This window comes from Platalea leucorodia, assembly GCF_965183815.1.
Source record: "Platalea leucorodia genome assembly, chromosome: 18".
Lineage (NCBI taxonomy): Eukaryota > Metazoa > Chordata > Aves > Pelecaniformes > Threskiornithidae > Platalea > Platalea leucorodia.
Window position 1 is genome coordinate 2,611,327 of NC_138840.1, and position 15,072 is coordinate 2,626,398.

General features: G+C 50.1%; 1 protein-coding gene across 14 annotated transcripts in view; it reads right to left on the reverse strand.

The window, feature by feature from the left end:
• Window positions 1-15,072, reverse strand: part of SCMH1 (Scm polycomb group protein homolog 1) — a 74,731-nt gene that overhangs the window by 14,027 nt on the left and 45,632 nt on the right. For 12 of the 14 annotated variants that reach the window (XM_082329722.1, XM_082329733.1, XM_082329729.1 and 9 more), the window contains 4 exons: window positions 6,849-7,081; window positions 6,163-6,289; window positions 4,903-5,103; window positions 4,042-4,227 (listed from right to left, as the gene is read on the reverse strand). In XM_082329722.1, the coding sequence (XP_082185848.1) occupies window positions 4,042-4,227; window positions 4,903-5,103; window positions 6,163-6,289; window positions 6,849-7,081 (747 nt within the window). The remainder of the gene's footprint in view (window positions 1-4,041; window positions 4,228-4,902; window positions 5,104-6,162; window positions 6,290-6,848; window positions 7,082-15,072) is intronic. The other 2 variants (XM_082329734.1, XM_082329726.1) reach the window with 2 other exon arrangements.

A 15,072-nucleotide genomic window follows, 5' to 3' on the forward strand; every position in this document is an offset into this window, starting at 1 on the left:
TGAGGGATATTTCACCTCACCTAACTTGGGAGGAAGAGCACATCTGCCCCTGCCCGGGTGTGTGCTGCTGGCCATCCCGAGGCCGTCAGGATGGGTGCCTTTAGAGTCAGCGAGAGTCTGCTCGCCTCATCTCATCAAATCAAAGTCAAGGCTCCTACTTTGGGATGCTGTAACTTGCAGACTGCGCTGGTGCCTCCTCCCCGACGGCAGAGCGTGCCTGCACAACCAGCTCTGGTGCTGATGCCTCCGCGACATCCACCTGCGTTCAGCAAAACAAATCCCACCTTTCACGTCTAGTCACAGACATGCTGAACACTGGGGCAAGGCTCAAAGGATAAAAGAAACGTGGCAGGAAGGAAAATATACACCATTGACTAAGAAGTGGAAGTCAAATGACTGAACGTACTCAAACGTGGGGATGTGAGGGTGCAGAGGAAGCCAAAACGTAACTTAGGAAAGAAGGCGCACATGAAACCCTGGGTCTGCTGCAGCAAATTCTAACAAACCTCAGTGACGCGCTACTCAGGGTGACTGGAAACACGGTGCTAACATTTAAAAAAGAAGGTGAAAAAATTATTCTGGCAACAAAATGCTCACGTCTGACCTCAGCAGTATCACAAGGCTTGTAAGAGGTTCTGAAGGAAAGGGTGGGGAAAATACTGCAATTACATATGGCACATACTGTGGTAGGCGTTCATCAGAGGAGACTAACCCAATCGCTTCCTTATCATGGGAAAAGGACTGATCTATCACACAAAGAAAGACTGGTCAAGCCCGTTTACCTGGAATTCAGCAAGGCATTTGATATGGCGAACCACCACAGAGAACAGGAGGATTACCAGAAGCCGTTACGTGCACAAACACCTGATTTGAGGGGAAAAGCGGTCGGCAGAGCACTGAGCGAGAACAGGAGGTTGGAGAGCTATTGCTAATGAATTTTCTTGAGGATCATTCTTGAGCCGTGTCACTTAATATTTTTATTAATAACTTTCACACAAATTTTAAAGATTCACCAATGAAATCTGCTGATGACTTCCCACGTCAGGCCAGACAAAGTAGCATTTGAAATTATGCAGAAATATATATATATATAGAACGGAGCACCAGAAAGGAGGTAAATCCAGCAGCAAAACGCAGATGTACACTTGAAGCACTGTCCCGTGAGCTGGGAACTTGCGGTTGACAATAACAGATCAGAAGAACTGGGTACGCGACCAGGACGGGTTGATCATCACCGGCTACAAGGACGCAGCGGCAAAAAGCGGCTTCCAGAGCCTTTTCCTGGGAACACGGTGGTGCCAGTGCTGTGGCACCGGGTCCCATCAGCTCTTCCCCGGAGTGCTCGGTGGCACTCTGGTCACCTCACGAAGTTTAATTCAAACCAACACTAGATGAGGAGAGCACAGAGCCTTTCTTACCAGAGAAGCCAAAAGGCAAGCTCCCCTGAAAGATACAACTACATTCTAATTCCAGAAGAAGGAGAACTAAGTTAAGCTACAAGGCAATGTTAAGACAAGGAGATATGGATACCAAGTTGCCCAAGAAGAAATTTGGGCTAGAAACTACAACACAGTTTCTAAAACTTCAGCAAAAAACCTTGGAGCAGCTTCCAGTGGAAGAGCAAAATCCCCAACTCCAGAGTTAATTAAAGCTACACCGCATGCTGTGGTACCTGCAATAACAGGACCCAAGGTTCAATGGCCCAGAAGGCCCCTCCGGTCTTATGTTTTCAGATGGCTCCAGATCAAATCTGCATGTTCACAACATTTCACAGCCCATCCCTGTTCCTATTAACAACAATCTACTTCCCGTTTTCTTGCAAATCTACTGTTTCCTGATGTACAACTTGACCTATTTCCCCTTATTTCCATGATTATGCCTTACTTAGCAAGGCAGAACGCCAGGCTGCAGCTGACCTAAGGGCTGCTGCAGACCTTCCTCCTTCTGCCGCAAGCACAAGCATGAATTCTCCACGGCACCCACAGTGGTGCTCCTGTAAAGCGAGTTTGTTCTGGGAATTGAGACCAGCTCCCAGTCCTAACCAGTGATCGTTCTCTGGATGGAGCCCCACTCAGGGCACCTGTACTGTAGAGGAAACAAGGCAGGACACACAGAGCTGAAGGTGAGACCACGGCAGCCTCGACACTTGGTGTGATTTAAGCTGATGTACAACTGCGTCCTCATTCTTCCATGACCAGCCCTAACCTCTCAAAATCGCCAGTACTGTTCCTTTGCCCTCACCAGAAGCCACTGTAATGTGTAGATAACAATGTTTATCATCTTCTTCCAGGTGCTTGAGAAAAATGTTAGAGGACCAGATGCTCAACAATCCCCGAGACATCAGTACAAACTACAGGACCAGGTGTTATCACTTCTCTGGACTGTGGTTAATCTTTCTTTAATCCCTGCAAACACTCTAACGAAGAGTTCAGGATGGGCGGCTCTCAGCACTGTGTCATACCCGGTGCTCTGCCTGAGCTTCCCTGAATCCTGACTTTGCTCTTTATACTTTTCCACCCTGCCAAACAGCCCAGCTCTTAGCACAGACACCACTGACATCTCATGGTGGCTAGAAACCATGTGCGTGAGCTACAGGACCCTCTCCATCCAAGCCTGCTGCCATGCCCAGGCCCTGGGTCCTCTTCCTCCCATTCTGGTTTCGCCCTATCTCAAGACAAGGTACTTCCACACTGAAACATGGGGATTTCTTCTACCTGGGGGTTCCCTGGAGGGGTAACCTCTAGTCCCAGTAACTAGACATGCTGTTCCTGGACCTGCCACAGCAGCCAACCCACCTCCTACAGCTCCTCTTCGTACAGCACAGCTCCCCGCCCCTGGCATGGCTGGCTGCAGCAGGGCTCTGCACAGCCTCAGCCTGCAGGCAGCTGATCAGCACGGAGGAAGCAGAGGACAGTCACGCCGAGACCCTCACGCTCTTTAACTGCTGCTAATCCCTTCCCCTGAGCATGGGTGCTTTGCAAGATGCAACGAAGCACTGTGGCATTAGGCTGTTGCCCCTAAGCTTCATGCTCAGCAACTTGTCCTTGAACAGTTCTTCCTAAGTGCTTATCCTTTTACATTAGAAATTCTTGCTCTTCTCATCAGAGCCATAATTATCCAAAGGATTAACTTTGGAAAGACCTCAAACAGCTATTTACTGACTTGGGAGGCAGAAAGGTAGTGAAGGAAGCAAGACAGGACAGCAGATCAGCACAAGACACTTGTCAGCCACCTAACGAGGGTGCAGATAGCTTTTATCCTCTCCCTGACGGGCACTCCCGCAGCAGCAGTTCCCCCAGAGCCCCGCAGCCAGCCCGGGGAGGCAGCTATCACCCCAGGGGCTGTTGCCACTACGCAGCACTGCGGGGAAAACTATTGGTCTTCTTGTTTTCCGCTGCTTTCGCTTAAAAGCAATTTTGCAGCCTGATGATTTGCATCGTGGCATGAACTATCTTGCCAGGGGCGTCGCTTCAACGCAGTGGAGCGTTAGCCGTGCCAAGAAAAACAAAGCCACCTATGCCTCAGATCGCTGCAGCGTGCATCATCTCTGAAGCGGCTAAGCTTTCACCGAGGGCTGGATGTGCTGGCTGCTGGCAGCAGATTCACAGCCACTGTGGAAACTGCTCTGCTAGGTTTTAATTCCATTTCTAATTACAGTTTACCTGCTGCATGTTATCACTCTTCTATTTCTCATGCAGAGTCTTTCACCTCAATTCCTAACTGGATGAAGTCACTATAATCAGATTACAGGAAGCGGGAAGGACTGGGGGACAAGGAGAGGAGGGAAGACAAGGAGACAGCACGGATGAGCGGAAACCTACAGGCGGAGATGGAAATCAGACCGACAGGCAGAAAATACAGCAACTTGAATCCTGTGCAAAAAGAGCCCTGCGGGCATGTGCGTGACACTAGGTGTGATGCAATGAACCCTGCAGAGAGGGCTCTGAAACACACGCCTGCCTCCTGAGATAAAGATAAAATCTGGGTTAAGGCACGGAGCACCTGGGGTCCCTACAACGCCACCCCCGCCCCAGCTCCTACCTGGTAGATACCTGTCGTGGTCGTACTCGTGTGAGCGCTGCATGTGGCTGTTCTGAGTGAAAGGCTGGTTCCCAAAGAGGTTGTCACTGCGAAGATTGTGGCAGAGCTTCTCCAGGAAGCGGAGGACGTAGGTGATACTGTTTACTGCTGGCAGGTTCAGAGTGTGCTGTTCCCGATCAAACACAGCTGGAGACAGAAACAAACAGAGCCCAACACGTAAACCCCCAGCAAAGGCAGGAGCCTACGCCCAGGGCTGCACAGCCAGCTTCTGTATCTCAGCATCGCTGGTCTAGACTAGAGCAAACAAAAGCCACTGCCTTCCGCTGGCTGAGCGCTGGCGAGCTCGCTTCCCCGGGACAGGCTAAAACCAGTCTGCTGCACCCAGCATCAGGTACGGGGCTGCAGTGGCTGAGACGCTGCGTTCGAGGGAATGGAAAGGCATTCAAGGAGGGACCTGCACTCCCAGCATCCGGGCAAACACGGGCTTAAAAGCAAAATTAAAAACAGGGGTATTTCTTGTCTTTCCGTCAGGAGTTCTGAAAATCCCACCCGTTTCGCTTCCTCCTGGGGCTCAGGCAGTGCTGGGGGACGACAGGCGAAGCATTACGCTGCCCGGGCTGACGCCGGGGCTGCACGCTGCCTCCTCCAGCAGCTGTGCCCGGAGGCCGCGCTAACTGCTCTGCTCTGAGTCAGCCGCTAGCTGCTGCTTCATGACACAGATGTTTGGCAAGAAAGAGAAGACAGAAATCTTCTGTCTGCCCCTGGCCCGTGACTGCACCAAGCTTCAGGAGAGACATCTTCCAAGGAGCGAATTCTTGCAATGACATCTCTGAAGGCAAAGTGCTGCAGGCCAGTTCTCACCTGAGATGACCTCTCCCCCGTGGCCTTGTTTTAAGAAGGAGAAGACTGTTTTCTGATGATAAGCACAATCAATGCAGGCCTGTACTGCTTGCTGCAGGACAACAGAAGCTCGAGCTGGTCCAAAATGGTCCGGCAGCTGCTGAACTTTCTTCTTGTCTAGGTGGGGCCCAGTGCTGCCGTTCTTGTTCAAGTAAATGCAAACTGCCAAGATGAGAAACGTGTTTGCCATTAACCCACTCAAGAAAGCAAGAAACAGATGCCTAAAATCCAGCCTGAGAGATGCTGAGATTTTAAGACTCTCAAATCACTCACAAAGGGGAATCCACCACGACTGCCTGTCTGCATCCTAACAGCAGAGCCACTTACAGAGGGGAATCGCCTCCAAAATCTCCCTGCCTCACGCTCTCCTTCCAAGCTGCTGCTGTTTCTCCTACGCTTGCCCCAGCTGCCAAAGGCAGGCTGCAAAGCGATTCCCATGCCAGCCAGGTGAGGTGCCTGTGATGTCCAAAGGAGATGAAGGAACGCAGCCCCCACACTTTTTAGGGAAACTGGGTTCTTCAGGTTCCTCTGAAAATTGGCCAATTACGTTCTGGGGAAACAGAGGGCTCAGCCCATATCCAGTGCTTGACCGAACATATAAAAAGCAGCTTTGCATTAGACTTTCCTGCCCAGATTCATCTTCAGCTACATCTCACAGCTGTAGCAGCGCGTACGCTCTGCACTGCTGCTCCTGCTCCTCCCCTGCTCCCTCTTGTCCCTGTTTTCCTCAATATCCTGGCTGTAGCTGAACAGATCATTGCCACTGCCGTTCAGCGGTTGTTCTGCATCTTGCTGTAGCTTCAGCAGCTGTGCCTGGCACAGTTTGGGAGAGCTCGCGCTCTGGACGCACGAGAGGTGCCGCACACCGTACTGCCTCTGGGCACGATGGGCCAGGAGAAGCGCCCTTCGAGAGCTGTGGAGTCGCTAGCATGCACGTGGTAACTCAGGGAGAGGGGTCCTGCACTGACCAGATGGACTTGCAATCTTCCTAGGACATCATTATTTCCAAAACGGACAGAGAGATAAACGAACGGCTGATCTGAACTCGTGTGCCTCTCTTTTCCTCCCGACACGCTCTCTATTAGGCCAGCCTTTCTGGACTTGTAACGTTTGCTGGTGTACGGGTTTAGGAGGAAACGGGAGTATCTCGGTGTGTCGCTTTCTGACTGATGCAGCTCCTAACTGTGCAATCTTGTCAAGAATGCGGTTCGAGACCCTTACCTGTGGGAGCCTGCATGGCAGAGCTGGGGATTGTAGCAGCGTCCTGAGGCACAGTGCTTGTGTCTGGTTCTGGGGTACTGGTTGTTGGAGAGGTGGGTGCTGGGTTCAGCAATGTCCTAGGTTTCCTCTGCAGAAAAAGAGGAGATATTTCTCCTTTTATCCCTGCTCTCCTTTACCACCCATGATCACTACACTCTCTCCTTTGCATCCAACAGACAAGGCACTGTGGAACATGACACACTTCTGATGGTGATGACGGGGAGTCTCAAGAACCTAGTAACCAATATGTGTGTATTTTATAAACCACAATCCTGAAAAAATAACAAGCCTGAGATCTGCCACCTCTGCTTGACTTAGACTAGCTACACACGATGGATGGAAGAGCTTATTCCACCGTTTGGCCACCCTGTCATGATCACAGCATCTGCCATGCTACTTCACAGCTAATGCAGCTCCAAAGACACAGTTTCTTGATGGAAATGATCTTTAGGACACAGACATTCTCTACAGCTCTGGGGCTGGACTCTGAGGGATGTTCCCAGCCCACATACCCCTCTGGTCTCCTACTTGCTGCAGTCACACAGCCAGAGGCTGAGACAAACGTGCACAAACACACGCATGCACCATCCCATGGCAGAACTTGCAGCACCTGCTTTTCACCCGCCTGCATCAGCATCAGCTTTTACCTTACTGCCAGGCTTGGGGCCTCTCTTTCTGGGGAATTTCAAAGGCTCCACTGACTTGGAGGGTGTAGGCATGGGGTGATGGATTAGCGCTTTGGTCGTTCGACCACGCTTCTTCCCTGTTTTGCGACGCCTTTGCCCTTGTTGATGCCCCAAAACAGTCTTTGTGCTACTGTGCATGCTAGGTTTCTCCGAGTTTACTTCGGAGGCAGGTAAAGGGCTCTTTGGAATCACAACTGAAATAAAAAGAGAAAAAGCAAATATAATTAAATCAGGCGAGAATCAAAACAAGAGCAGCCTCCATCTTTAAACAGTGCCACATGGGAAAACCTGAAGTACTCACAGCCCCCTGGATGGAGGCTACTGCTCTCCATGCCAGAATAAAAACCAAACGCACTGATCCTTGGTTCAGCCCTCGAGCTGTGGGACTGTGGCTTAGCCTGGACCGGGCTGCACTCCAGGAGGATCGCGCTTTCAGCCATACCTTCCTTCCTGAAAATAACTGGCACCTACGCCTCTTCCTCCTGCGAGTGGTGACCTGCCAGCGGTGGTGTAAAATGCACTGAAAGCATTCCTAGGGGAAGGACCAGTCAAGACCTGCCTGACAGTCACAGAGCCAGTGCTGTGCTGGAAATCCCCTCTCTCAAGGCAAAAGTCAGATGTGCTCTGTCCCTAAATTACCAGTGAGCTGCAGTGGAAGGTACCAGCTCCATCCTTGATGCCTGCAAGGACTATTGCTCCTGGCCCTGCGTAACAGCTCATCTCAGCTGGGTCAGCCGGCCTGCTCCTCTCGCGTACTGCCAGAGGCAAGCGAAGTGCCAGCACACGGTCAGTTCCTTCTTATCTTCTCACGCTTTTCATTACAAAACCAGGTTTCTGGTGTATTTGCCCACAAATACCCTGAATTTGGTCACTCATCTTTCCCAAGTCCTGCTAAAGGCTAGAGATGAACTGGCCCAGCTCAGCAGACCAACGTTTCCTTTTGATTTCAATTTCTGCTAAAAAGAAAAATGCACGGTGACCTTTAGGATGTCTTGTTTCTCAGACCTGGAAACCTCACTGTGTGTTCAATGTGAGGGCTCTGAATTAGAAAAAAAACCCAACCACTCGTGAAGTGAGGAACTTTAGAGTTAAGAAGAAAATCTTGGCAAAGGAAGCAGAGTGCCCTAAAAGATTGAGACCAGGATGGCACGTAGCCCTAACAGTGGCACAACTGTGGGTATATAAAGAGATTTTCAAGGTTTTTCTGTGGAGGGTTTTATGAGCAGTTACTGTGAGCAAGGACTCATTCCCGTGGCACAAAGGCGCTGTTCCCTGCCGACAGCTCGGAAGCAGCAAACCGAGACAGGTCCAGCTTCCTAAGGGTCCGGAGAAGATCAGTGGGCTGCGAGGTGACGGCAGCAAGCCCCGAGGCAGGAGACACTCCAGGTACACGGCAGTGAGCTGGCAGCCCTGTTAACTGCTTCATTGCTAACCAAGGCACAGACCGAGCAAGCGGCACGGCTGGTATGGGGAGATCTGTATAAGGCCCCATCAGTGGCAGCTGATTTTGGCCTTACATGAACGAGCCACTGGAGGTGGAGGATTCTGCTTTGCTCTTCTGGTCTGACTCCATTCACCAGCTTCGACTCTGGGGCACCCTGTGCTCTCCACGGGGAGACTGGGCCTGAACCTGGCTGCCAGGTCCAGGAAAACCTGAGCGAATGGTTCATTCAAGCAGCTCGAAACCAGGACTGATGTTATCTCGCGGCAGGACTAGACGACTTCACACGGGTGGACACGCTGGCCAGGCACTCCTCCAGGTCCAAGCTGCCGTCGGGACTCCCGGCCTCCAGCCATGTGGGCATCTCTGTCTCGTTGGCAGTGCCAAAGACGGCCGTGCAGGGGGCAGGAGGGCAGACAGAGCCGACCCCAAGCTGCCAGCTCAGTGTCACAGCGAGGCTGCCTCGCCAGGGCACGTTTAGGATGCAGAGGTCAGCAGCTGGCAGGAGAAGGGCCAGGAACACCAGTGCCGCTCCTCCTGCTGCCGGCAATGACTGCTGCCACGGGCGAATCTTGGGTACGCTTCCACTCGCTGCTGTGAGACGACGAACTCTGCTGACCCTGCCCTCCCGCACTGAGCTCCGGGGTGTTTCTGTGAGTAACCTGCACAAAAAGTGAAGTGCAGAACGTCCCGCAGTTGTCCTCGGGTGGTTTACATCCCCCCAGCCTCTCTTTGCACTGGTGCGAATAACACGGTGCATCCAGGAACGGGCCCTGTTCTGCTTGTCACGTGGGCAGGGCAAGGTTTCTGGTGCCCTCAAGTTTTTTTTTTTTAATTTTATTTCCTTGCTTTTATGCATTAGTGTTCTGTATCAGATGCCAGGGAGAAATACAGAGTCATTCAGGGATCTATCTAACTTCCCAAGTAATGTCTTTTTTTGTGTCAGGCAGATACAGAGAATCACAGTAGAAAGAGGGTTTTACTACTCCTTGTTTGAGATGTTAATATTAACGGCAAGACTACTTTGAGGACCAGAAAAGGAATACGATAGCTCAAGGGCTTCTTACAGCTGATGGTTTTCCAGGACGGTGAGTGTCACCTGCTACAGGTGACATCTGGCACCGAGCTGCGCTAGCAGAGAGGAACGGCGCAGACAGGACAGGCACTGATCACCGAATCGCTGTGCCTCCAGCCTTACGGCTGATCTCAGCAGAGAAATACTTGTATTAAAGGATTTACTAGAATCCCACAAGTTGACAGAACAAGGACAAACACAGGGAAACTGCTCTGTACTTCAGAGAAACTTTTAAACATCAAAGGGATGTGTAAAGCAAGGCGGGGGCATTTCGTTTGCGATCTGCACCGATGCTAAGTGTCTAAACCAAGCTGTGCCACCACAAGGTTCCTCTAACCTGGAAGAGAAACCGAGGATTCTACAGACAAGCTGTGAAGCAAACAGACGATATCAGTTTTACTAGTGAAAAACCCAGAGAAATGGTGCATTTGGGAAGCTGGGATGCGGCAGGCAGAGCAGCTGAACTGCACCCTTGGCTCCCAGGCTGGAACCAGTTCGCAGCGAAATCCCAGTGCCAGGGAAAAGGCGACCGATGTCAGGTAAACTCCTGGTGTGCAAGCTTTCACTATATAATTTTATAATACAAAATGATTTCATCTTTTGATACAACAAATGCTAGAAAGATCTATTGTCCACTTCAGCCGTAAACATATTACAGGTAACGTTAATTTGCCAGGCTTAAAGAACCACTGCTTTGTTTTTAGGGCAATAAAAGCACATAACTCGGTGTGGGCCGACCACACGACAGGAAACCTCATTTCATTCATCCACGCCAGAGGAGTTTCCACTGCGCCTGCCGCCCCTGGCAGCACATCCCTGCCGCGGCCACAGCCCCCGCGGGGACGGAGGAGCCGTCCTCGTCGAAGACCGTTCAACGAAACCGGCTAAGTTACGTCTAAATGTGCAGCCAGCTCAGGGCATAAATACACAGAAAATGACCTAGATTGTTGCTTTGTGCCTAACAGTGTTGCTGAATACATTGCTGAATACGCACTAGTATTTTTTGCTGTGGCTGCTTCAATGACACCGATATAACGCACAGACATTTTTCTGACCTGGAGCAATTTAATGAAACAAAGTCTTATCATCCCACGATCCAACACCATTCAGCAGACTTGCCTGGCTTTTTGTTTGATTTTAACCAGAAAACACCTGCCTGTGCTCATTCCTTTCTCTTGGCCCTACCAGACGTGTTGAGCTGCACACGATCAGCGTGACGAGGGGACGCCAACCACGCCAGAGTGGAGCCATCCCCCCCGCGCGGCAGCGGCACGGCCACAAAACCACAGAGTTATGGCTGGCCACGCTGCCGTCTCGTCACCGAGGCATTTATAACCACTTCCAGTGACTGGATACTTCCTAAAGGAGCCTAAAGTTTTTGCCAGGTGCCTGTTACTTTCCTTCGGGATTTCAGCCCCTGATGTTACACGGACGCGGTCAAGAAGCACAGGATCACTGCGGGAAGGAGCGGTGCAGAGGGCTCAGCCCTGCTCGCACCCACCCCAACACCCGCCGAGCTCCGGCAGCGGTAACGGCTGTGCCCGGCAAGCGGGCTTATCTCACAGCTGCAAACCATTGCCCGCGTATCCTTTAACTGCCAAAAGCTTTGATTTACTGTGTCCTATTCAGCTGGCGATGGTGCCAGCCCAACAGTGAGCATCTGCCAGGGACATCCCCACCTTCTTCCTCCTTGTGCCACTGTCTTCACCCCACCGTGAGACACCGAGAGGAGCCAAATTTTCAGAAAATCAAGTGGGGCCCTCTTACTTAAAAAAATCAACAGTTTGCTGTCACTGAGAAAAGCAGCATCTCTCTGCTCCACAGCTTTGGTGCTCGCACAAGCTCTGAGCAACCCAATGCAACTGCAAAGCTGGCCTTGCTTTAGGCAAGGAGTTGGGCCATGCAACTTCCAGAGATCCCTTCTGACCTGAATTATTCTGTGATCTGAACTCATGGTTAATCATTTCAGCTCATCAATGGAACAGAAAAACTAATCAACGCAAGTTTTCTGCTGGCTGAACGGTCTTGTTTTGGGTCATACAGGCATCCTGGTCACACGGAGGAATGGGCCGGCTCCTTGTTGGGCCGGCTGGCATCGGATCAGTTTGGCTGCAGTCAGAAACATCACCCTAAAGATGCAGGATCAAACATTGCTGAACTCGGAGCCAAAGAAAAGACAGGCACCACTGACTGGGCTATTAATCACTGAAGGATTAGTTTAAACAAGAGTCCCAAGCTTCCTGCAGAAACAAAGAGACTTGACAGAGAATTCAAGACTTTAGGCTCTATTTCCTAATGCCAAAATATCCCTTGCCAGTTGACACACGGCACCAGCAGCACCTGCAGCTGCTTACTGCACTGTGACTCAAACTATTTTTTACAGAAGACTCTGTAAAGTTGCCGTCCTCGCTTTGAGGGTTAGCCAATACTAGAAAGCAACATTTGTCCCGCATCAGCTTATCTCAGGCTTGTCACAGCTTGAAGAAGACAAAATTATGTCCTTGGGATAAGACTAACAAAGCCAAAACATGTAGGAAAACATGGAACAGAAGAGTTGAAGATGGAGAACAGTTTCCTACCTTTCTCTCCCATACACCAGCTGTTTAACAGTCTGCATTTACTAACAGCTGCTGGACCACAAAACTCAAAATCTCCATTTTACGTGCTAAGGGCTACCGTACTCTCAGATGCAGCTGTAGCTCACACCCCTTCTCTCTAGAGATACCAGTAATGACCATTACAGTGTCCCAAAACACAGGGGGTGGTTTCCGAGAAGCCTGAACACACCATTCATATCCATTTTAAAGCAGCTATGAAGAATGCCCTGTAGGCCACCCATCCAGTGGTTCTTTGGTGCTCCAGCTGCCCCTTGTCCCATCTTCTGCATGGTCAGAAGCATGACTCAAAGAGGTGAGTTAGAGAGACATATTTAATATAAGCAAATTTGCCAGAGAACAGAAATCTTGTTGAGATCTGGCTGAATCCTTCCCTGGATGCAGCAGTTCAATCCTAGACATCCTGAAGGCTGGAGCTGGACTGGAACCAGAGCTCAGTGCCTGTCCAAGAGTAAGATGTGAAAGCTTCAAACCTCCGTGATTCTTCCCAAAGCAGAGATCGTCACCACAAGCATGACTGGGACATAAATACCGGCTCTGGGAAGGCTCAAGACTTGGTATGTCCTGAGCTCTCAGCAGGCTAGGCAGATGTAACACAGGAGAAAAGGTCAGAGCATGGGTGGGAGACATGGGCTCCTCGCAAGGACAGGGATTAAGAACAATTCTGCAAATCCTGAAATTTAAAAGTCAGAATGCAATTATTCCGATAATTCAGTATTTCCTGCAGGGATTCCTGTTCTCCAGCCTAAAACATCTGCCTGAGCTAAGGCTGAGAGATCGGAGGATATATCTCATACAATGCAGCAAGAGGATCCAAGCGCTGCATGATTCGGCATGTTCTGGATGTTCTCATGATCAGCTATCTTAACTCCCAGAGATGCATTTTCTTTTCACACAAGATTTGTCTAGTTTTAGCTTTCTACTACTGAAACTTGCTGTTGCCTTCGCTGGAAGCCATGAGGTGCTTTATTCACTGATCCCCTCCCAGACCTCACTGGCCAGCGGTTACACGGCAGCATGCACAAAAATGCAAACCCATGGTCCCTAAAACTGTCTCCGTCCTGCTCGTCCTGACGATCAGGCTGCATTTTAATGTTTGGTTTTGGTCAGGACATCCATAGGCACATGAAGAAGAGCTTAAAACTAAAGCAATGTCTTAGGCATTTGCTGGACCTGAGAAAAGCTCTGAACATTCACCAGGAGTGTCCCGTTTCTTAAACGCTCAGAAATCTGCACGGTCTGGAGCAGCAATTTTCTTATTTTAATTGTTTGCATGCGCTTGGATGAGCTCTGTGCACTGCAGATGCCACTGTACATCCCACTGGCACAAGCTGTGGCATTTTTATGCTTGTTTTATTTACAAAAATAAAACAACTGAAAAAAAAAAAAGTCTCAAGAGTCACAGTGATACCAGCAACTGCTATTTGCTTTTTGCCCAAGTCTTACATTTACAGCTCTCAAGGCAGCATTCCTGTGTGCCCTAAACCATACTAGTAATTACACTCGGCACTTTCGAAGGCAGTGCAGCCAGGGATCTTAAAAAAAAACTCCCCAGGCGTTCACTACACCTTGCAACACATCTCAGAGACACTGGGCAACACACGGACAGCTGGAGGTTTAGTGACTTGCCTGAAGTGCCAGACCAATAACAGTATCGCAAAACGTCCCAGATGTCCTGCCTCTAATTATAACCACACACGGATACGTAAGAACAACTGAAGATTGCAGTCGGCGCTGCTGAAGACCAGAAAACCACTATTCTGGACCTGCAGGATCTGCTCATACAAATCAAACCCCAGAACTCACAACCCAAAGAGACCTTTGCATCACCAAGGCTGCCCTCCTGTGCATCACCGTCTGCCCCATTCACCCCGTCATTTGCTAAACCCAAGCAGCTAATTTTACCCAAGCAGAAAGTGCATCTGGTTAAAACATTTTTCAAACTAAAACTGAGGCTTTATGCAATAACACGGCCTCCGAGAGGAATGTGACCCTCTTGGGCAGCATCTGAGCTTCTGTAACAGAAACCTGGCCTTGCGAATCTGCAAGGGTCTGGACTGGTCAGCGACCACGTGGATGGATGTGACACAGCCTACCTGCCTTTCCACAAAGCCTCCGAGATCCTCACCAAAGGCTTTTATAAAAACTAAAGAGCCATGGGATAAGAAGGAAGGTTTCTATAGAGATAAATCAAGGGTTAGAAGAGGTAGGGGCACACAGTCATTCTTGGGGAGGAAAGAGGTCTACGTGGAGTGCGCAGGGATCCGCAGCGGGATCTGTACTGCTCAATGTATTCATGAGCGACCGGGTGAGCGGATAAGCGAGGTGAGAAAGTCTTCTCCCGATTCACACTTCCCAGGGCAGACAGGACGGTGGCAGCCCGTGAGCAGCTCCAGAGAGAAGCTAGGAGACCAAGTTTCAGGGCAAGAAAACAGCAGGTGACTGTCATGCCGATAAATATAAAGTAATAAGCGTGGAGAAAACCACTCCTACCTTCAGATGCAAAATGATGGGCTCTGAGCTGCCTGGTGCTCCTTCAGGAGGGAGAGCTTGGGCTGTAATGTTAACTGCACAAGAACAGCTCAAAGCACAGCAGTGGCCAGAGCGAGCCAGGGAAAAAGATCTCACTTTGGAAAAATGAGAGATGAGGACGTTGGACATCATGGTAGAAACGAACTGAATAGACATTCTCATTACACTGGTTAAAAATCAAACAAAAAGCCTCCAAAGCTGGGGCCGATCCCTGGATTCTCAGTTCCGCAGAGTTCCAGCCTTTCCAGGGATATCTTCAGCCAGGGCCAAGCTTTGCCTTGCCCCGCTGCGTGCTGAGAGCCACCCCGAGTCTGCCCTTCACCGATCCTATTAAGAAAACTCTTTGATCAGATTGAACATTTTTAAGAGTTCCTTCACACTGCTTTGGCTCTTCTGCTTAGCATACAATGTAAAATATCTTTTAATGTTTTTAACCCATTTCCAGCATCATTTCAGAGACAGTAACTGTAATTATTACTTAGCAGTTACTGATGCCTTTTAGAGTACAAAGATATGTGTGCA